Here is a 22,439-nt window from a genome sequence, read left to right as displayed (position 1 = left end):
GGCTGGTTTTGTCTCCACCAGGAGGCACAGCTAAGCTCCTGGATGCCTGTAGTGTGCTCAAGGTGTGATGCTTTCTGGCACACTCCTGTCTGGAATTCCTGATTCCTGAGGGCTGCCTGCACCAACCGCCAGTAGCAGGTCCTGCATTGAAGTCCACAGCCTGTGCAGTCCAAACGTGGTTTGTGGGGCTAGCATTCCCCTGCAACAGCTATCACCGTTTTTCCTTCTTTAGGGAGCTAGAGCTCACAGCCCGCTCCCTTAATGGAGTGGAGGAAGAAAAGAAAGAGTTGCGAAGCCTGACTCAGTCCTTACAGAAAAACCTAGAGGTGAGTGACCACTTCTCCCTTCTGAGTGACAGCAGTCCATGATGAGTTACTAGGACTGAACGCACTGCTGTCCCGTGGAATGAATCTAATCTGTTAGTGTCAGAGTCAACCCTGTGCAGATGAACTGATTCTTTCAATAGCTGATACAAAGGCCAAAATCCTCTTCAGAAAAGGATTAGAAATGGCAAGGAACCCAGAAAACCAAACAGCTATTTGATTTTTGAACAGTAGCTCTATAAGCCCTGGTGGAAATTAGAGTAGCAGAAAAATATTGTTTGCTCACAGACTGAAGCATCATTCTGAGAGAATTGTATACCATGCAAGAATTTAGGAAATGGAGTGCTGATGTGTTAAACCCTTTTATTTACTTGGTGTTGCTCTGGTGGAGAGGTAAAAAATGACTTTTCTAAATGTATATAGTTCTTGTGAAATTTCAGCACAACTGGCTTGCTGAAGCCAATCAACATTAATCCTACAAATTTGTCCAGAATGTCCAAAATCTGGACAGGATTTCATGATTTTCCTCCTGAAATCTTCTCCTAACCACAGTTATGGGTAGGAAAAAAGATCTGAAAGGTTAGGGAAGGAGCATTTGTACTCCAGCTACACAACAGACTGAACACTTTGCAGCATGGTACATCCTATTACCTTGTATTACCCGTTTTTAACCCGAACGAGGAATGTGGGTGTAAAGATGGAGGAATTCAGTAAGGAGGAACCTGACAGGAAAAGGAGCAGAAATGTAAGACTTGGCTGATGCTAATAGTTTCTGTCCTTCTTCAAGGAGCTCTCTGTGGAAAAGCAGCAAATGTTGGAGATGCTGGAAACAAATAATGAAAGCCCACCTTCAACCAGTCCTAGCAAGGAGCAAGGCCCCAGCTGGGGGTTGCATTGCAGCCTGCAGCAGATTGAAGAGAAGATGCAGCAACTCCTGGAGGAGAAACTTCTGGCAGAGAAGAGGTGACGTGGGGACGGAGGCTCTTACAGTGGTGATGGATGTGCAACGAGATGCCTTCTAGTGGGAAAAGAGGTGGTTTTTTTTCTCCTCACAGATGGGAGACATTCAGAAAGGGTATGGCTAAGTATTTCCAGGCTTAAAGCTAGGATCACCTCAAAACTCTTCCCCTGTTTACCCTGAGGCATGAATGCAGGCAAGATCCCTAATTTCAACTTCTGGTTGTGGTAGAGAGGACAACTCTACCATGATCAGGATTTGTGGTGCCCCATGATGTGGCTGTCTGCTGTCCTTCTTTTAGGTTGCCAATGCAAAGCAGGGTTGAGGAACTGCCCACATGGCTTTCTTCAGCCATGCCTGCACTACTGAAGTGAAATGCAGATAATGCTGCCTTTAGCACCTCTTTGCTCTTGGCAAGCTGGTAGTTACACATGCCCCCACTTAATACCAAGTCCCTTCCTCTGTGAGTTGTACTGGGGTGGGATGGTGAGCTTCTTTTGCTGTTCCGTGCTCCAGGATGAAGGAGAATGAGGAGCGGTCCCGAGCCCTGGAGGCGGAGCGGGAATTTTACTCTTCCCAGTCACAAGCGCTGCAGAACTCGCTCTCAGAGCTGACTGCAGAGAAGCAGCAGACAGAGAGAGACCTCAAGGTACCGGCTATTTTTGCTAAAAATATCTGGACTTTAAATTCTGTCTGAAGACATGACAAATAAATTTACTGTCTTATCTTATTTCTATTGGTTTTCCTTATTGTTAATCTTTCACTGAGTCTCTTGCAAACCTTGCAAGTTGCAGAAGGCTTACTGATACACAAGCTGTTTTCAGGAGTATTTGTTTTCTTCATCTTCCTCAGGCTGAGGTGAAGGTGCGCATGGAACTGGAAAAGAGGCTGAAGGAAGCTGAGGAAGCATTGCAGAGCTTGGAGCAAGGCTTAAATTCTCTGGATCGTAACAAGGAGAAGGAGGAGAAGATGAAAGCAGATGTCAGTAATTTGAGAAGTAAGTCAGTTATCCATCTTCTCTACTGATGAGCGAGCTCCAAGAAGAAATATTTCTTCCCATCTTCCCAGGCTCAAAAAGTGGTTCCCAAATTAGTAAAGCTGCACCTGGAGTGCTCTCCCAACTCTTTGTACCTCAACCTTACCTCTGTTTGGAGGAGTCAGAATATGCTATGCATACACTTGATGCTTCACCCTCAAAGGAGTACAAAATTACTCCATACTTCCCTATATAATGGAAGACAAACCTATGGGCAGAGAGATGAGTAAAGGCTTTCCAAAAGGTCAAACAGGGAAGCTGTGGCATAGCACACTTTGCTCAGTCCTTCCAGATGATTGCTGCAGCTCTCTACTGCTAATCTTTGCTGTGCTATGAAGAAATCCCTGTCTGTTCATAGATCATCTGGCTATATGTGTGCATGACAGTGTTGCTAGCTCCTTGCTTTCTGCAGTTAAAGATTTGACTGGTTCTAGAAGTTCTTCAGGGAAAGCATGCCCAGCAAGGCTTCAGAGCCCTCTGTGGTGACAGAGTTGAGAATCTGTATGATATTATCAGGGAGAGAAAGCTGCTTTTCTATGTTTGCATCATTAGCAGATGTGGGAAAGACAAAGGGAGAAATGATGATTGCTAGTTTTTCTCTAATTTGAGTATGGCACTGGAGGTTTATGTCATTATGAACTTGATGATGTCCTGGAGCTTCATGAGATGTTGTCACTTCATGAAGTGTAGTCCCTTTTGGCTGGTTCACTGCTTGCAGTGTCTTTCCTGTCACTGCTCACAGTGGTGTACTCTCTTCAGAGTTCTTTGAAGAGTGTATCCGCAACGCCGAGCTGGAGGCCAAGATGCCTGTGATCATGAAGAACTCTGTGTACATCCACAAAGCTGCCACTCGTCGCATAAAGAGCTGCCGCCTCCACCGCCGGAGAGCCAGTGCTTCGTGGAATGACTGTAGGTAGTGGGCAGCTTCTTCCTCTGTGTCCTGCAGGAGCAGATGTGTGCAGATGAGGCTGAAAGAGCAGTAAGATCTGCAAATGTGTTTCATATTACATAGTCCTTAGCAGTAGCATGGAACTACAGGCAAACCTGGGGCTTCTCTATCCAAAGAACAGGCAGTAAATCTGCATAGTTACCTGTCTCTTCATGAATGTGGAAAGGTATGCAGGAACTGCTGGGATGCCTCCAGACCCCTACAAAAACATATGCTCAAAGCTGACTTCATTTGAGATTAATCGTTCACAGGGATTTAGCTTGGAAGGGACATCTGCATAACGTCTTGCCTAGTCCAGTGCTCAAAATGGCTGTCTTTGAGGTCAGATCAGTTTCTGCGCAGAACTGTAAAACTGGAAAGAGGTAAAGCAAAGGACCTGTAAAGAAGAAAAATGTATTTCCCTGCTGTCAGCGTTTTTCTTGGAACGAGTTCAGAGGAGGGTGACCAAGATGATCGGAGGGCTGGAGCACCTCTCCTATGAGGAAAGGCTGAGGGAACTGGGCTTGTTTAGTTTGGAGAAGAGAAAGCTCCGGGGAGACCTCATTGTGGCCTTCCAGTACTTGAAGGGAGCGTGTAAACAGGAAGGGGGTACAACTGTTCACGAAGGTGGATAGTGATAAGACAAGGGGGAATGGTTTTAAACTGAGACGGGGAGATTTAAGTTAGATATTAGGAGACAGTTTTTCACATAGAGGGTGGTGACGCACTGGAACAGGTTGCCCAGGGAGTTTGTGGATGCCCCATCCTTGGAGGCATTGAAGGCCAGGCTGGATGTGGCTCTGGGCAGCCTGGACCAGTGGTTGGTGACCCTGCAGTCAGCAGGAGGGTTGAGACTAGATGATCCTTTTCAACCCAGGCCATTCTGTGATTCTTCCTTGAAAGCAATAAGGTGAAGCTGTTGGTGCAATGGTTAGTTCATCCCTGGCTAGGCTCTCAGTCGTGATGATTGCATGGCTTATGTGCTGTGTTGAAGCTTTCTTTGGTTTGTCCCCCTGACTGAATGTGCTGGCCTTCTTGTGCTGTTCTTGTTTCAGTGAAGCAGTCTCAGTCCTTCATCATCTCACATGCAGAAGCTGAAAACATTGAGGAGCTGAAGGAGGCAGCCAAAAGACTGAGCCGGCACCAGCACTTCCGTGAGGCGCTCTACCAAATCATGAGGTCGCACAAAGATTCATCATCAGGGGATGAAAAGTGACTCATGTTGAGAGGGGACTTCTGATCTCAACTTGCCGTTTGGCTCTGCAACCACTAAGCCGTCAGGCACTAGGGTCAGAAGGGAGTTGCATCCTTTGGTGAGGAAGGTGGGGGGAAGTTGTGTGTAGACAATTCCCTCAGGTAGTGTCTCTGCTTTAGTTTGGATGCTCCCTGTGCTCTGCCCTGCTGATGACTCTGGATCATGTCTCTTTGCTTCAGCTGCTTACGTTAAGCCATGTTTTGCCGAGATACTGTGGCTGGTGTTAAAGTGAACCACTGGCCTTAGCTTAGGAAGTGCCTCTTTTCTTTGCTGCCTAGTCTGCCTGCTAAAAACAGGTGCTTCTGAGAAACCCTTCATTAGCCCATGGAGCAGCTGGTGTAGCCACCCCCAGCTGGCACAACTTAACCTGTTCTACCTAATATCATCTAGGAAACTGCCTCCTGAGCATAGACCATAACATCAAATACAGGGCAAACTCCTGCTGCAGCAACATTTCAAGCAGAGAGATAGCAGCACAAGGTGAAAGCAACATGGGGATTCTCCCTACAGCTGGAGAGTTGGAACTAGATGATCTTTAAGGTCCCTTCCATCCTAAGCCATTCTGTGATTTGCCTCCAAAAGCATCATGTGCAAAGATCTCATAGATAACTCAGTAGTATCAATGCAAGTTGGAGGGAAGGCTATGGTGTGCTGACCTTGGGCAGAACACCCTGGGGACATCTTTCCACTTCTTTGCATTGAGACAGCTGGCTAGGTTGCTGTCAGGAGGAGGAGAAAAGCTCTGTGCAGAAAATGGTAGGCAGATTCAGTGTGAAGGAGCCTTGGCTCTGATGGTTGGATAAGAACAAACTTAAGGATAGGTGAGTGGGGTGAGGACTGTTCAGCAACAACACCTACTACCATTTTGCAAATCAAATGTTGTCAGCAGCAAGATGTCAGGGCAGTGCAGCCGGAGTTGGGGAAATCCACTTCTGTGGGTACTGCAGCAAATAGCCCTTACCCAGCATTTTGTACTGCTCTTTGCCAGTCCTCTTAATTGCAGCCCAAGCTATTGTGGTCCAGCTTGGACCTCCAGCAAGTCAAGGCTGGAATGGGAGAGGTCCTGTAAACAGCTTACTCAGAAGTGGGCTCCTGGCTGGCCTCTGGTCACTCCCCACTGTTCTACATGAGGTTATTGCAGTGGAGTATTTACCTCGTAGCTGGTTATCTTGCGTTTTACATAAGAGGAATGGCTTTGTTGTACAAACCTTACAGCCTCTCCTTTATGCAGGTAGCTGGCTAATAATTATCCACACAACAGTAACAGCACTGCTTAGTGCTTACAGAGCACTAAGCTGTGTAGCTTACGTGACAAGCACACTCAGTGACACTTTATCCCTGTGATATAAGTCAGAAAACAAAGATGTAAAACATACAAAGGTGATGAAGCTTGCGGAGCTTGCTTGGGCGTCTTAACTGCCAATTTACTGGGGCTCTCAGGTCTGTACCCCTGGGTATTACATGTGCCCTTTTTGTCAAGTGACAGGGGTGACTGCTTACCTACATGCAGGCTGTGGCACTGGGCATGTTCAGGCTTTGTTTCTGGCCACCAATGTTACTCCTTTCCAATCCTGTGCTGCTTCTAGGGTGAATTTGGGGATGAAATAGGGAAGGGATGCTGTCCTGTCATCCCTGGGAGTGGTGTTGATGCTGGTGGAGGATGCAGGGTGTGATGTGCTGAATGCTCCTAGAGGGGAGTGTGTGACCAGAGGATGAGCACTGAAGGCACGGTCTTTCCATTTCAGCCATTTACTGACCACTATCCTTCTGCTAGCTAATGGGATGTCTTAAACAGCCAGAGGGCCCATCACAGAAAGCTGTCACTTTTACAGTGACAGATGTTGGGACAGGAAGATAAAATTTACATCCCTCCTTAGCATACTTGATCCTTCTGTGCTTTTCCCCACTCTAGCTTGCATGCTAGAAAGCCAGAAATTAATTCTGGTTCCCAGAAGGTTGAAAAGTTGAGAGAAACAAGCTGAGCTGGTTTTCCCCTTTGCACTGTCCTATCAACATCTCAGGCTATTTTCCAGTTGCAATTCTTTTTTATCATGTAATACTGGAAGATACAGGGAGTACAGCCAGAGAGTGTATCTGTAATCAAGGCAGTTAGAAAAATCACCCAGTGGCTTGTGAATGCAACACTTTGATCTATTACAATCAAATGCCACAATATCGTAATTTACAGAAGTATTGTACTCGGGAGGTAGTCACATCTGATCTTCCTTTACTGCATATTGACAGCAATAAATAAATAAAAGTTACATTGATACCAGAGTGAATTCCTAGGTGTTCTTGTCACACTGTTACTGAAATGATGTTAAATTGCCTCTGCAGGAGTAGAGACAAATTGTTGTGACGTGCTCATTTACTGCTAGGGTACTTGCTGTGCTTCACTGCGTTGCTGTACGAGCTGAGCATCACCTCTTGAAGGACAGTGTGTAAAATCCTTTCACCCTCGCCACCCACTTCTACTTTATTTACTAGATTGAGCCTCTGCACTTTAAAATGGGTATAATGCTAAATCCAGGATGTGTCAAATCTAAAGCAGAAATCTCACTCAGCTTGCTGGCTTCAGGTAAGCAGGTGGAACCAAGCCATGCCCTCAGCCACCTGTGGCAACATGATTGCTATCGGCTGTTCCTTGCTGCAGACCATAATCCTGCTAGCTCTGACCCCATGAGCTCCCTGGGAGAGTCTTCTCACCTAGGAACCTTTCTTCCCCCTGAATACTCCCAGTCGACCCCTTTAGAGCTTTGTTAAAATAGTGTTAATGCACGGACACCACCAGCCACAGTGTCTGTGTTTTCTGTGTCTTCTTACCTACTTGTTCACAGCAAGAGCCATGGCTCCTGCTCAGGCTGTGCTAAGGGTTAATTTGGTCTGCCATCTGAGCTACAGGAAGCCTCCAGGCTGTTTCACTGTTTGGTGTACAAGTGGTTTTTGCTTTGTGGACAGGAGTTTAGGAGCTCCTCTGGTACTCGCTGCCTCCGGGCTTTACTATTGCCCAGAAGTAAATGACAGAGAAAGGAAGGCAGCACCACCCTGCAGTGTTTGCAGCTTCTAAAGCAGAGAAAGCCGAGGAGAAATGGAAACTGCCTTCAGGGTCAGAAGTCAATAACAGGGTGAACTGTCGCTGGTGTTAGCACTGCTGTGCTTGGCGTATGAGGGATGCAGGCGGTAGCGATCCTCAGCTCTGGAGCGCGGCTTTTTTATCTTGAGATGGTGGGCAGGCTTTCAGCTTGGGAAGTTAGCGTGACATTAGTATGGCTCTTTGGAGGTAGGATGATAGTTTTTTCACGAAAATATCTGTTTTGAATGCTTTTTCATACATGTACTTCCTGTGGCAACTGAAGGGACAGGAGGTGGCTCACGCTGTGCCTCACAAGAAGCATTCTGTATGGGTGGGAGAAATGGTGGTGCTGGGGGAATGGGCTGTGGTCAGACACTGGAGCATGGCTGTGCTGGGTCAGAGGTGGCCTTTCCCTTGTGGTGGGGCTGTGCTGTTCTGCTCTCTGCATCTCCAGGCTCTCCTGCCTGCCTGCTCACTCAGAGCCTCTGTGCATTTCTGCCCACCAAGATAATGTCTCCTATATTAAGTAACTCTTTCCTTCTTACTGCAGGCTTAACTCTAAAGCCGGAATGAGGAAAGATCTAGCTGAGGATTCAGCCAAGCCTGTGAGTTCTTTCTGCTCCTTTTTCCACCAGCCCTGAGTACAGGAGGTGCTGCAGTGCTGGGGCTGGCATCTCTTTTTCAGCCTTGGCAGGTTTGCTACTTCAGATGAAGAAAAATGACAAAAGCCATTTTGTGGAGGTAGCAAAGGCACCTTTTTCTATTTCAGAGGTGTTGCAATAAATAGAACGAGTGGGGTCATGGGTTCTTCTTTTGCTGTATTATGAGAAGTGCAAGCTTTGCATTGCTTAAAATAAGAAGTAAATTCTGCTTACTCTTGAGTTCCTCCTGGCTGCACCCTGCCTCAAACCATCCAGGGGCAGAGGGATGGGTCTTTTCCCAGGACTGCTGCTCCTGGGTTTTTTTTTTTTGTTGTTTGTTTTGTTTTTTTGCTGTTAGTGCTGTGGGTAGGAGAGCTCTCACTTCACCCCTACATCAGTGCCTGTCTGCTGGAGCCACCAACCCCTGTCCCACTGGCATGAGAGGAAAGGGTTCTGCTTTGTGCTAGGTTTCATTCTGAGCTCTGAAGCATGGCCCGGAGCAGGGCCATAGCACAGGTGGTAAAGCTCAAACTTTGGGGTTCGCAAGTGCTCAAAGACCCTGCTGATGGAGGTGCACAGGTAGGTTAGTGACATGAGGCTGTGAGAAGAGTTAAAGCCACACGGCAAGGAGGTGAAAATGCTGCAGCTCCTGTAGCAAGCTAGCTGAGTAGGCTTACTGCAAAGATTACAAGAGATGAGAGATCACAACTCGCTTGGGAAGTGCTTTCATCCCCCCTTTCCTTTCTCCATTCTGTCAGAGGCACAGCAATGCTGCTTACTGCAGGTGAGGAGGCTTCTCCAGAAAGAGGACGGAGAGGGGGGAGTGCAGCAGAAGAGCCTAAAAATTGAACCACTCCTGATAGTGTGTTGGCGTTTTTTTTTTTTTAAAAAAAAAAGGCATGCTCTTCTCAATATGCAAAACACAGATGTCCTGTTTCTCAGTAAGCAAAACCACATCCAGTCCCAGCTGACGTTCAGCCCCCTGTACTTGGACAAAAAGGGTCTGAAGCTACAGTCCCCTTCCCCTCTCCCCTACTTGTGCTGCAGACCAGGGGTAAGGCAGTGCTGACTGTGCTAGCAGGGCCCAGCTGAGTGATGCGAGCCCAGCATTGGCTGTCCCCTTCCTGACACTGGTGAGATGGCCAGGTCCTCCTGTGCCTGCAGCTGCTGTGCTTGCAGACAAAAAGCAATGAATCCTGTCCCCAGCTTCCTCTTCTTCACTCTGCTGAATTTCTCTTGTCATTGCTCACTGCACACAAAAACAGAGCAGGTGGGCTTTAATGTGGAACTTATTTTAGATTAAGAGAAACAATGTAGGCTCTCTGTGCAAGCAGAGCTGGCTTTGTTCCTTATGTAGGGGGAACGTGGGCTTCAAAATGAGGACAAAAATTCCCAGCCATTCAACGGTACTGTAGATGGGCAAAATTAGTGTTTCTCTGATGTGCCAGGCTTGAGTGAGGAGGAGTTGCAGGATACGCTGCATTCAAAGTTTGAAGCCAGCCTGCAGCAAGTGAAAAATGGTTTGGTTTGGAGAAGGTATTCTAGCCCTTGTTGAGCCCTCATTCTTAAGCAGCTTCTCCTGCTCTGAGGATGTGGAGGGAACGTGAGCCGCCTGGGTGAGTCCCCTTTGGTGCCTCATGGCCAGGGCCAGCCTGGGGTGTCATCCCAGAGTGTATGGGAGGCACAGGAGAGACAGAGGGGTGCCAGGTGGCCTTCCTTGCTTTACAGCTGCTTCAGAGCTTCTTTCTGAGCATTAGAACAGAACAAAAACATTCACCTAGTTTTAAGGATGAGGAAGCAATAAGGGGCTTGAGTGTGTCTGAGGGGGATGATAATACTGGTGCTGGATCTGCCTGTTGTTGTGCTTGCCCATTCTTTCGACTTTGTTGTTCTAATGTGGCTAATGGAGGATATCTGCATGAGGTTGAGATTGACATCCCCCTGGCTTGCTGTGCTGAGCAACTGGGCCATGGCACTGCTGCTGGCGGAGGGGAGGCCCACCCCGCTGAGAGGTGCATGGGAGGTAAGATGTGGCCTGTAGGAAGCTGCAGCTGCTCATGCGTTTTTTAAATAGTACTGAATTTCTGTCTAGAAAATGTTACTCATTCAACTCACAAAGTCTTTCAGACTTGAGTGTTTCATGCAGAAAATGTGTACACGTGTTCAGGGAGCACCCCAGGGTGCTAACTTCCAGGAACTGCTCTGCAGCCCTCCTCGTGCCCAGCTTTGGGCATGTCCTGTATGTGCAGGGGCCCATTGCCCACTGCCTGGTAGCACAGGACTAGCTGATGGAGCCTGTGGGACAGAGCTGGTCCTGGTTTGCAGCTTGTGGGTGCAGGAGGCAGCGTGGAGGAATTGTCTCTAGCTCAGGGCCTTGACCTCAGCTCCCTTCCTGATGCCTGTGTGTGCAGAAAAGCGAGGTGTGTAGGAGGGCTGTGGAGGAGCGAGTGCTCGTCTTTAGCTGAGCTAAAGTCAAATCAGGTTTTATATTATGGAATCTCATCTCTCCTTAATCTTCAGAGATTTATCGGAAAGCTTAAAGTTAGGACAGAGCATTGTAGCATCTAATCTCTCCTCCTGTCTGCCACAGACAAGTACATTTCACCTACTTAGTATTACTCTAATCTGTGGCTGGAAGGGCTGGGGAACGGGATCTCTGCCACTTTTGGGGTGTTTGCCCACCTACATTAGCAAAGCAGGACCGATGACACAGGCCCCAGCTGGCAGCCTCCATGAGTTGGCAATGCATGGAGAGCGTGGGCGTGGGGCCCCGGGGAGAACCTGGTGAGCCCAGCGTAAGTGCTGTGTGATGGGAGGGGAGGTCTGCTTGTGGGGAAGAAGTGAGTGGGATGGGGTTGCCCAGCCTTTTGCTATGGCCCAGGTGACTCAGAGGCCTGGTATATGGCAGCTGCAGGGACCTGCCTCCTGCAGGACAAACTTGAGAGGAAGGTTCCCCTGAAGGGGACACATCTCCCCCTGCTGTCCTTTATTGCTGTTGCCTCCTGGGGCCACAGGGGGAGGCTGGGGTGGTGGACACCTGGTAAACATTCAGCCACCGTGACTTGTCCTTCAGACAAAGGCAGCAAGGGGACGGGGCTTGATCCAGCCAGCATGAGAAACTATGGTGGCCATGAAAGGAGTCATAACACAACTTGTCTGGTGCTGCTTCACAGATGTTTTCTGGCTTTCTGAGAAGATCTAGCTTGCTTCCCTGAAAAATGAAGTGCTGTCAACCAAGATGAAGAGGAACTGAGAACTCACCCTCGTGGTGTGAAGAACAAGGATATAGGAGCACCTCCAGCTTCAGGGCAGCCCCTGACCCTCACAAATGAGGCACCTGGACTTGTACAGGGAGGTGGTTTCGGGTGAATCCTGAGAACATGTCCTGTGTTCTTTCTTAGCAAAACATGGTTTTGTAGCTCGCTGTGTGAGGAGTTCCTCTTGCTCTTTTCTGGTGGCAGCAGACCTGGACTCCTTACGTTTCAATATCTGTTGGAGACTTTTGTCACTGGTGCCCTTGGAGCCCGGAGGGCTGCCCTTGTTGTGGCAGAGCTCAGCACGCACAAGCTGGCCTAAGGGGAGTGGGACGTCCCACCTTCTGCTGAAGCTAGTGCAGAGAACTCTGAAATCATATTTCTGGTTATGTGCTTCCCCACAGGTCACTTGTGTTGCTTCTCTTCAGGCTTGGTATTTGGTTTGTTCTTCACAGCCTTTTGGAAGATCCTGCCGTATTATGTTCTCTATGTAGTACTCTGTGCCAAATGCACCCAGCCTCCAAAGCCTTTTGCCCTCTGAGATTTGGTGTTGTGGTTTTTTGTTGTTTTTTTTTTTTTAAATGTTTGAGAACAAGGTTGAATGCCATTTTTATATGCTTTTATCCTCCCCTGTTCTCAAAAGACATCTGAGGGCAGGTGAGGGAAGCCATGCTGCACCTTCACAGCATCTTAGTGGCATTACTCTCCCAGAAATGGCAATAAACCCACAGGCTGACAATGGCTATCCAGCATCTCGTGTTGTTCCAAGCCCTGCCTGTATTATCTGTCAGGGAGATAATTCCTTGACCTTGTGGTCAGGGGATGAGCCCTTTGCTTAGTGATTAAGCCACTGCACTAGATAACACTCCCTGTTTAATCCCTTTGGTAGCTGCTGCTGGGGAGGGGACTGCAAAAATGCAGCGGTTTTCAATAGGTCTGGAGACCTCGGAAGCTGTGGTAACAGCACAGGATGTGGCTGTACATGTCCATCCTCCCGCCTTCATTCGCTGGCGGGCTGGAAAACAACCAGTGTATCTAGGGCACTACTTTATTGAGCGATGGAGCCATCTGGTGCAAAAACCAGAGCTGTCTGAGGGCTTAAACGTGTCAGAAGTCAGGAGTCCCTCTGTGTATTGATCTTATCTTCTATCTGCTATATAGAAAAAGGTTTGTAATTACCTTTTGTTTGGTCTGTCCTGGATAACTTGCTAATCCTGCAGACTTGGCCTGGATAGAGATGAAGAAAGCTCCTACACCCAGGCCCTCCCTGCCCCTTGTACCTCGGGTGCCCAGGGAGTGTGCCGACGCAAGTGTCATGTGTTGTCCAGGTGCACCCCAATCTGTGGGTTTATAACCGCATCCTAGAACTGTACAAATCATAGAAGGGTGAGGCCCAAACCCCTCGTGATACTTAGGGTTCTGCCTGCAAGTGAAAGCAGAGGGAGAGCTTTGATTAGCTCTTATATAGAATCTGCATACAGATAAAGCTCTGCTTGGCCTTGGTGAGGAGCTCACAGCCAGCTTTCTGCTTTCCCAAAAGGAGCTGAGCTGTGGGCCTCTGCCCGCTCCTGGCAGTTTGATGTTAAATTTGTTCCTTAAAGGAGGGAAAAAAAAAAAAAAAAAAAGTGGAATTGACACAAGCCTCAGCTGAAACATGCTGCTGCAGTCTGGATTCCTGAGCTAGATACTTCTCCTGCACCTTATCCTACTAAGCCTAGCACAAGGGAAAATCCTAGCACCAGCTCACATTCAAACAATAAGAGCAGAACCAGGAGCTCCAGCTGCCCTCAGCTGCTGCCTCAAAGTCCAGAGGTTGTTCAAATCTCCCACTTGGCCACTTCTTTCTTATCTCTTCTGTTCATCAGTTCTATCCTTTCCTCTTAGAAGACATTTTATCCCTTTGCATTTGGGCCTCCAACCTCTCCAAGAGAAAAGACTGACAATAACATCATCCTCTGTAGAGCTATACTTCCTGGCCATCCTTGCCTGCTTGCAGGATGCCTTCCTCTCCCTGAGCGTTGCAGTGTGTTGTCATGGAGAGGATGCAGCCAGCACTGCAAGGTCAGTGGGTACTGCACCAGCATCAGGACAGATGCAAAAGGCCTCTGAGGACACCAGGAGGCTCTGCAGAAATTCCCTTGGTAGCTGCATTACGGTAAATTTTCTGTGCATTTGGGGGGACTTGCAGACTGTGACTGAATCATGTGCCATCTGCATTATGATACAGTCCCTCTGCAGAGTGGGCTCTGCAGGTTGCTTTCCATGGGAAATCTGTTGATTAGAGCAGTGTACGTTGAACAGAGGCGCTTGGAGAGGCCAGTAGCTCTCAGGGGGAACTTCACTGCCTCCAGGAACCAGAATTATCACATTTTCTTCTTTATTGGGCCATAAAGAGAATGCATTGAAATACCTGACTGAACAAGAAGAGGTGAGATTGTTTGCAATGTAGTAGGAATCACAGAAAACTTTTGTTGTAAGACAGAGTCCCTTCTGCCTGGAAAATATTAGGACTTGCCGCATCCGAGAGACGTAAGCTGGTGTGACAGCTACCACGCAAAGCGATGTGGAGTGTCTGCAGAGCAAACCTCAGATGTCAGGTGTGCTCTAAGTAGCACTGCATACAGCACTGAAGGATCCTTCAGGCCGCCCACCTGCCTCTGGTTTTCTGAAACAATCTTCCCTGGATTTGCTTGCTCCTGTGCAGCAGGAGGGGAAACATCATGGAGTACTAGCAGAAAAAGTGAGCCATGGCTCAGAGCTTGTAAGATACACCTAAGCATTCCCAAAATCTCCCAGCCTCGTGTGCTCAGAGTGGTTGTTCCAGTAGCACGGTTCACATTCATACTGTTTTTAGTACCAAAATCCAGATTCTTCCCTTTCTGACTTGGGGCAGGTTTCTGGTGCTACTAGTGCTCTCCCACATTTCACCATCTGGGAAAACAGCACAAGGGAATCAAATTAGCAGTGCTGTGCTATATGGAAATCAAACAGCAGCATCCCTGTGCTGCTCCACAGCATCCTAGTTGTTCTGTATGTTTTTGACCTACACCAGTCAAAGACCCAAAGCCTAGGCTCAGACAGCACCTGTAATTAATTGCTCATGTACTGGCTTGCCTGGACTTGCACTGACTTGCACTGGACTTGGCTGCAGCCTGGGGCTGGATCCCCATGAGGGGTGTAGATGATGGGAGCAGGAGCCTCAGGACCAAGCTGGTGAGGAGACAGGGGCACAGGGAGCAAAGCTGCCAACAGAATGGACCCCTCCTTGGCCTGAATAAAATGCATGCGGATGGGTACTTTAACAACGCTCTCAACTGTTGGCATAATGCTTGGGGCTTTTCAGGAGGGAAAGGAAAACGTCTTTCTGCTTTACCTGCACATTTATGTTTTGAACTCCCTTCCCCATTTATTTTCCCTTCTCTCATAAATCATTAAATAACTGACAAAAATAGCCCAGCATACTTAAGAGGTGATTAAAAATGAGAAGGAATTATCCTATCACTCTCCCAGAAACCCAAATGTTCCCAGTAGCATCCATCACAGGGCCAAACCTCTCATTCCCCACTGTTAGCTTGCTGTCTGATAAGGTGCCTTTGTGTCAGCTGCGCTGAGCGGCTCTCTGCAAACACTCAGGAATGCAGCAGGGAGTATCAGCGGGCTCATCACTGTGCCTAAACCACCAGCGCCTGCATGACCCTCCATCCTGCTGTCCAGGCATGGGTCAAGCAAAAGGAAATTTCCACCAGGCTCTGAGAGACATAACCTATCCTAACACGTTGTGATTGGCATAAATAATAGAAAGGCTAAAGTATCTGGGCTGCGTTAATTCCTAGAGTAACTGTTAGCTCCAGTGAAGTAAGTAATGAGGTGAACTTGTGACTTTAGTGTGCTGGAAGAAAGAATAGTGTTATTACCTGCTGTCATAAATACAGTTATTTCTAGGCAGCCAGGATGGTGTAGGTATTCTCACTCAGTTCATGCCTGCTCTCTTTGTTTAACACTCCTATCTGGACCCCCAGCCCATTCCCTCTAAGGCACCTTCCTCTTGCCCTGCCTTGCTCCTGGACACCTCATTACCTGTGCCATTCTCCATTAGGCCCCCTGCTTGAAAGAATAAATATCCTTACAGTTCCTTTGCGTGCTTCAAGGTTTGATGATGAGGGCTATAAGTGGAGGCTGGCATTTTAAGACCCCCGTGAAGCTCCAGCTGGAGAGCAGCAACAAGAGGAGCTGCCGCAGCAGAGGCTCAGGCATACCCTCCCCTTGCAACCAGGAGGTTAATTAGGGCTGCTGGGGGAACAGGGAGGATGTGAGTGAGAGCTCCGGCTGAGTGCCAGCATGGCCTGGGGCAAGTCACATCCGTTCTTTCTGCTTCAGTCTTTCCGTGCTGAGGCTGGGGGCAATAACTCATTTACCTCGCAGTTGGGTCCTAGGATTGGATGCAGGGAGCTGTATAAAGCACACGAGAGCAAAATAGCACTGGCAGTTTGATTTTGTAATCCAGGATGTTTCTTGCTGCTGGTGGGATTTATTAATGTGGAGATGGAGGAAATTAGTGTAAAGTTGCAAGAGAAGTATTTGGGTCCTTTTAGACTAAAATCCCACGTTTGTGTTTCACAGCAAAGAGCCATGCTAAAATGAATGGGCAAAGAACAAAAGAATCAGACCCAGAACTGAATATTTTATGCCCTAGCATTAACAGGCATATGGGACACAGGGCATATCCCGTTACAAAGGCTCTGACCACTCGCTGTCCCCAGAGTGCTGGTTGCTGTGCATAAATGAAGAATGCATTTTGAGGTATTGTCTGGAAGCTTCCAAAGAGGGGACATGGGGCTGCACTCCCACAACACGTTGTGTTAGGGCTCCATCAGCTCACTTTAGAGCAAGCCAGTACCTTTCTTTGCCTAGGATGGCCTTCTTTTTCAATGACAGTAAGTCTGAACCTAACAAACTGAATTCCTTAGGACCTTAACTCAGCAAAGCATTAAGTGAGCTTATAGTGGCATGCTTTGAAAGGATCCTGCATGATGTGAGAGCAGGTGGATCCTTCCCAGAGCACCTCCGCACTTCTAGATGAGGAGGCTGCTCTGCTGGGCAACTGCACAGACCCATTTCTGCAAAGCAAGCGTGAGCAGAGAGCCACAGCCACCACCTGCGGTGTGCTGCATCTAACTGCTCTTGTGTGTTGTCCCTATACATCCTGCACCTGAATTAAAAACAAAAAGAAAACCAAACCCACAAAACCTGAAAAAATGTGTTCTAACTACTATGTCTTAACCACCAGAGGAAGAAGAGCCACATGCAAAAGCAAATACTTTCTTTTGGTGTAATGCCTGGTGGCGATGAGAAGCCACTCTCAGGTAGGATATCATCAGCCTGGCTTTCTCAGATGTCAGTAAGGGAGCAGAAAATGTCACTTCTCTGAGGGTGGCTAATGGACGTGGCTCTGGGGCCCTTCTTGGAAAAACCTCTGGAAAACTTCTGGATGATGGACTTTGCATTGCGAATACTGTATTCTCCACAACTCCCCGTCCAAGGTCATCTTAGTAAAGACATGCACACCTCTCAGACCTGTGCATACTGCATTTTCAGCATCAGTTTCTTGAACAAAATTTCCCTGGCATCAGGAGAAATTTTAGCACAGAATGAGCCTAGAGCTCCCTAAGAGAACCACAGCAGGTAACTGAGGTGAGAAATCTCATCCTCACACATCTCTTATCCATGCTGTGAAAGTGTTTATGACAAACTGGGTTAAAAATACTTTGTAAAATATTAACTACTGGGGTGCAGCTGTGCCTCCTAGTAGCTTTTGAACGTGTCTGCCAAATACAACCTTGACAGAGAGGTCATGGTTTAGAGATGAATTTTTTGCTAAGAGGTAGCACTTAGAAGAAACAGAGTGCTGGAACTTCCACCAGCACTGAAGGCCTCCAGCTTTAGCTGAAAAGGAACTTCAGGACTTGGTCTCAAAATTATTTTCTGAACATTTAGATGATAATGGAGTCTCTCTCCCCAGTGTTGCAATGTCTCGACTTCAGAAACCGTTCGAACAGAGTGGTTTCTAGGAGGTTAAATGCTAGTAGGAGTTCTAGTCCATTGGCAGTGCTAACCAGTACAGTACTTTATAGGTGGAGTTACAGGTTTGTGCGCAAATGTGATTGGTTTCATATCTGAGAGTTTAGTGGCATTTGGATCTAGATTTTGGGTTGTCCCACTAGAACAACAGGATCCAACATGAAATCTAGTTAGAAAGAGAAACCTGTGAATTCAATGCTAGTCAGACCTAAGATGTGCCACGGTCACAGGAATTTCCCAGTAGAGGGCCTTTGTTGCTTTTAAAATGCAGATAGTCCAAGATCTAGAGGTCATTCTGTAGCAGGCATGCACATGACCTAGAAGCAAATTCTTTGCTGCAACCTCATGATTATAATAGACTGATAGCCTAAAATGTGTCTTCTAATCTGAGGAGAGAACCAGCCTACCTTTCTGTAGGGCCTGACCAAATGTTATCAGTTCCTCCTGTACCTTGAATAAGCTGTGATGAACTTCTGTGCAAGCAGATAACGTGCTACTTGCTCTGATTCTTAGCTCTCTCTGGCCTGCAGCTCAGTATCACAAATATAAAATAAGCCTCATCTAAAAAGGCCATATGTTTTGCGTGTATCTCAAGGCTTAATTTCAATTTCCATAGAAATCCAGCAGTAAAACTCCTCAAATAAACAGAAGCATAAGCAGACCCACAAAATACCCCTCATGACTCCACTCAACTAGCTGACTTCATTATCGATGTCATTACTTTAAACAGCTATAAACTCCATTGACTCTCACAAGCTTCATACTGGAATAGCTACAGAAATGAATAAAGTCCATACACAAATTCATGTCTTTTGAAAAAAAATATTTTTTTTTCAAAGATTGCACATTCAAAACTCAAGCTGCACACTGCGCAGAATAAGGAACAGCAGTTAGCCAATCCAATTACCACCATGGAGGTGAGTTTTGATTAGTTTGGCTGTAGCCCCAAGATGTCAAACTCAGTCAGCAGCAAGACACGGACTTGAGGTGTAATTACAGTCAGTGGCCAAGGCGCCTCTCCTGGCCTGTAAAAATTTTCTCAATCTGCACTGGAAATGTAATGTCAGAGGGTAAAATGCAGTGTTAAGGGAAAAAATGACAGCGGCCGTGTCCACTCATCTGCCCATCCCATTACGCACTGCAGTACAAACAACACATGAACATGACTGGTGGCACAGCAGGACAAGAAGATTGCTTTCTCTTTTCAAACCACTTCTAGTTTTGAGGAAGAGAGGGAAGAGACAGGCTCCTAGCTGGAAGCAGTAGCATAGTTGTCCTTCCCACAGTTGTGCATTTTTTAGATGTTGGTGTTACCTGATCATTTTCACCAACAGATGTGCTTTTTTTTTAGTAACACCTCAAACAAACAAATAAATAAATCACTATTTTGTGCTTTGTTAGCATCCTTCATCCAAAGCCCTGGAAGCACTTTGCCAAGCCGTGTGTTACTATTTCCTGTGAGCCACATCAATCCCAAGAGTCTGATTCTGCTTCCTTTTATATCAGTAGGAGCAGCCCACAAGGATGTGCCTGACATTACACAGCAAGCCAGTGACTGAGCTAGCATAACTCAGGTGTCCAACATCTTGCTTTTTGTGCCATCTGCCCCCCACAGCTCCAGTTGCTCTGTGATTAAAAGACAGCAAGTTCCATCAAATTACTTCATTTCAGCACTCCTTTTACAACATCTCCAGCCTCGCAGGGTACCAGAGTGTGCTTGGTCTACTGCTGTTGTTGCCGTTCATTTAATACTTTCTTTAAAGCCTTCTGAGAGATAAGCGATCTATGCATGTGACACTGCATGCCTGTGTCATATATCAACCTTCTTCTGGTTTCCTCTTCCCCTGTGTTGTATGTCAGAGACATCTGCAAGGAAATGAGAACCTGGCTCTTGTTGCTGCTTCTCTCTCTTGCTCCAGGTTTGACAGCTATCACCACAGCAACTCAGCACAGTGTCACGGATGGTGGAGCACAGCGCTGGCACTGCCTGGAGCCAGAAAAAAAAGCAACAGAATGTGCCTGGTTTGGATGCGGGTTTGTAACTGCGATCTGGCAGAGAGTAAACATGGAGAACTGGAACAGAACACTGACTTGAATGCTGTCCATGGGGCGTAGGTAGGCTTTTCACATTTCCAGTGCATTCATGACAAAAGGTCTCGTTTCCCTCAAAATGGTATTGAGTTAGTTATAAAAAATGCCATGATCCTCACCTAAGAGAATCTATAACATACCTTATTTTGTGCATCTACTCTTTCTTGTGCCCTAAAATAATAATACAACTGATAGCACCAATGGACAGACAAAAGCTGCCCTACTCAGCAGACAACAATAAGAGCTGGGTGAGTGTCTCACTGCAAGTAACTCATGCAGTCAGCAGTTTGGAAGAGATCTCCGGAGGATGCCTCGTCCAGCCTCCTGCTCAAAGCAGGCTGAGCCAGAGAAGGTTGCTCAGGGTCTCGTCAGATGTGAATGTTCCCAACGTGGAACATTCCTTTATGCAATCTGTTCACAGATTTCCATTTGCAAATGATCTGCATGTTTGCAACCAAGGCCAGCTTCCAAGCGGTTTGTTAATTTTTGTATTTTAATGTACAAATGGGTTGTTTGGGTGACTGTCAGTTTGTGGATTGCCCACAAAATTCTTTCCTTCCTCTCTCTGAAAGAAGAAACTCTACGGACTTTTGTAAGAGACACTTGGAAAGGAGGGTAAGGATAGTGGGGAGAGGCCACAGCTGCAAACAGCAAAAGTGAAATTGTGGTGTTTGTGAGCACTTTTAACAGCTTCTACCCAGCTCGGATTGTAATGCCTACTTTTACGGTGTTGTTAAGCCTTGACCTCTTGACCCATGCTTTCTTTCCGCGATGTTTAATGTCAGCAGTGAATGAGACGCACCCGGGGGCACATGGACTTCTCCAAGAGAGCCATCCTCATCTTCCTGGGTGTGCAGCTGCTTTGAAAATGCAATCCTGTAACTTAAACCACACTGAACGTCACTCAAACCAGAATCAGCTGGGTTGGTTTGGGTTTTTTGTCAATAGGCTCTAAGAGTAGCCCGTAGTCTCTATTGTCTGTTTTTCCAACAAAAAATAGTGCAGCTGTAGTCAGCTCCAGTTTAGACAATCAATTGGTAACTCACAAGTATCACGCAAAGCTCTTCTTCAGCCCTCTGTGCTTGTGGGGGTGGAGGATGCAAAAGCTTGCTTCCCCTCTGTAAAGATGACGGAGGTCAGTCCTTAAAACACATCCGGAACAAAAACAAGTTTTAAAAAGTACGCGAAATAGCTGCCACATTTTTGTGCGGTACCCTGCTCCCTCAAAATAATAAATTAGGGTGGTTAGTTTTACTTTTTCAATTGTTAAATGTTAATGCAGAGGAGCTTTCTGATACGTTATGAGGGCCACCTGGTAAAGTGTCCCCACTGATCCATGGAAAGCTCTTTCATTTCTTATCCAGGCTGGCATGCAGCTCTGCTTCGAAGGCCATCTTGTCAAAGGTGCGCATGTTTGTCTCCTCCCGTACCCTTTCCCGGACATGGAAGGATGCCCGAGCTACAGACCTGGCATTTTCCAAGACACTCTTCTTCTCCTTGAAGATCTGCTCGCTCCTCTCCAGTTTCCTCTCTATAGAAAGGAGAATCTCCCTGCGCCGTAAGTCCTCGTACTGTTCCACCTTTTGCTTGTTCATCTTCTGCACCTTCTCCTTCTCCAGACGGCTCAAGACCAACCTGCGGGCTTTTTCCTGGACCACCTCTTCAGCCACCTGGGCAGCATGCTGGAGCTTCCTCTCTGTCTCTTTAGCCAGGGCCTCCAAGTGCTCCTTCTGCTCTCTTTCCTTCTTCTCTGCTGCCAGTTTGGCTCTCTGGATCTGCATGTCCTCCCGCCTGGCCTTCTCCCTCAGCTCCTGGTTCCTCTTCTCCACCAGCTGCTCATAGTTCTCCTGAGCCTTGGACAAACTCATCTCCAGGGAGGCCTTCAGCATTTCCTTCTCCTCTGCCTCTTGCTTGGCCAGTTCCTTCAGCAGAGTCTCGTGCTTCAGTTTCTCTGCTTGGTTGAGCAGTTTCCTCTCCTTCTGCATCTGCACCTCCTTCCTCTGCCTCTTCTGCGCAGCTGTGGACAGCTTCTCCTGCAGGAGCTGCTCCTCTCGCTCCCGGTGCTCCTTCTTGCTGTCCTCCTTCGCCTTCAGATTGTGCTCTTGATGGAGCTTCTTCTGCTTGTCCTCCTGGACGGCTCTTTCCAGCTTCTCCCTCCGCAGCCGCTCCTGCTTCTCCGCCTGCTCCCGCCACCTCTCCTCACTCACCTGCCGCTGCTTCTGCTTCAGCAGGGCAGCCTCTTGCTGCTCCTGGCTCAGCTTTCCCCGACGCTTCTCCACCTGACTCTCCCACATCCGCTGGCCCTGCAGGAGGGCCTTCTGCTTCTCCTTCTCCTCCTGCTCCTTCCGCTGCTCCGCCAGGCGCCGCTGGCTGTCCCACTGCAGGTGGGCCGCCTGCCGCTGCTCCCGCAGGAGGCTGGCCTCCTGGTGCTTGGCGATCATCAGCGCGGCAATCTTCTTGTCCCTCTCGGGCACCTCCGAGAGGCCCTTCTTCCTCTTCACCTCCCTGACGATCCTCTCCACCCTCTGGGCGGTCTGCGGCGAGTGGCTGAGGTCACCCAGGCTGAAGCTGCGCCCCAGCAGGGAGCCGTCGGCCACCCGGCCCCGGCCGCGCCCCTTGCCCCCCGGCCCCCGCAGGCTCTCCCCGCTGTAGGAGGACGACGCTCCTGACTCCGAGGAGGTCTTGCCCCAGCTGCCCTCCCGGCGCTTTTGCAGCGAGTCCAGGGAATGGCTCTTGGCCTTGGCACCCCCCGACGACGCAGCCTTCCCCACGGGACGGGGCCCGGCGGCGGCGGCGGCGGCG

At 48.0% G+C, this 22,439-nt stretch overlaps 2 protein-coding genes across 5 annotated transcripts in view; one reads left to right on the top strand and one right to left on the bottom strand.

Moving 5' to 3' along the window:
- The window catches only part of PLEKHD1 (pleckstrin homology and coiled-coil domain containing D1), a 30,885-nt gene extending 17,811 nt beyond the window's left edge, over window positions 1-13,074 (top strand). For 2 of the 4 annotated variants that reach the window (XM_021403157.1, XM_021403156.1), the window contains 6 exons: window positions 233-326; window positions 1,111-1,286; window positions 1,798-1,930; window positions 2,134-2,278; window positions 3,077-3,226; window positions 4,301-8,112. In XM_021403157.1, coding sequence (XP_021258832.1) covers window positions 233-326; window positions 1,111-1,286; window positions 1,798-1,930; window positions 2,134-2,278; window positions 3,077-3,226; window positions 4,301-4,461 — 859 coding nt within the window. In that variant the 3' untranslated portion in view covers window positions 4,462-8,112. The other 2 variants (XR_002440570.1, XM_021403158.1) reach the window with 2 other exon arrangements.
- On the bottom strand, window positions 18,355-22,438 carry CCDC177 (coiled-coil domain containing 177; the record flags this gene model as incomplete). Its single annotated transcript, XM_021402233.1, has 1 exon — window positions 18,355-22,438. A coding segment is annotated over one exon (1,452 nt), but the record flags the coding sequence as incomplete, so codon positions are not given.

This window comes from Numida meleagris, chromosome 6 (assembly GCF_002078875.1).
Source record: "Numida meleagris isolate 19003 breed g44 Domestic line chromosome 6, NumMel1.0, whole genome shotgun sequence".
Lineage (NCBI taxonomy): Eukaryota > Metazoa > Chordata > Aves > Galliformes > Numididae > Numida > Numida meleagris.
The sequence above is the reverse complement of the archived record's forward strand: the minus strand, read 5'-3'. Positions and strand labels throughout refer to the sequence as shown.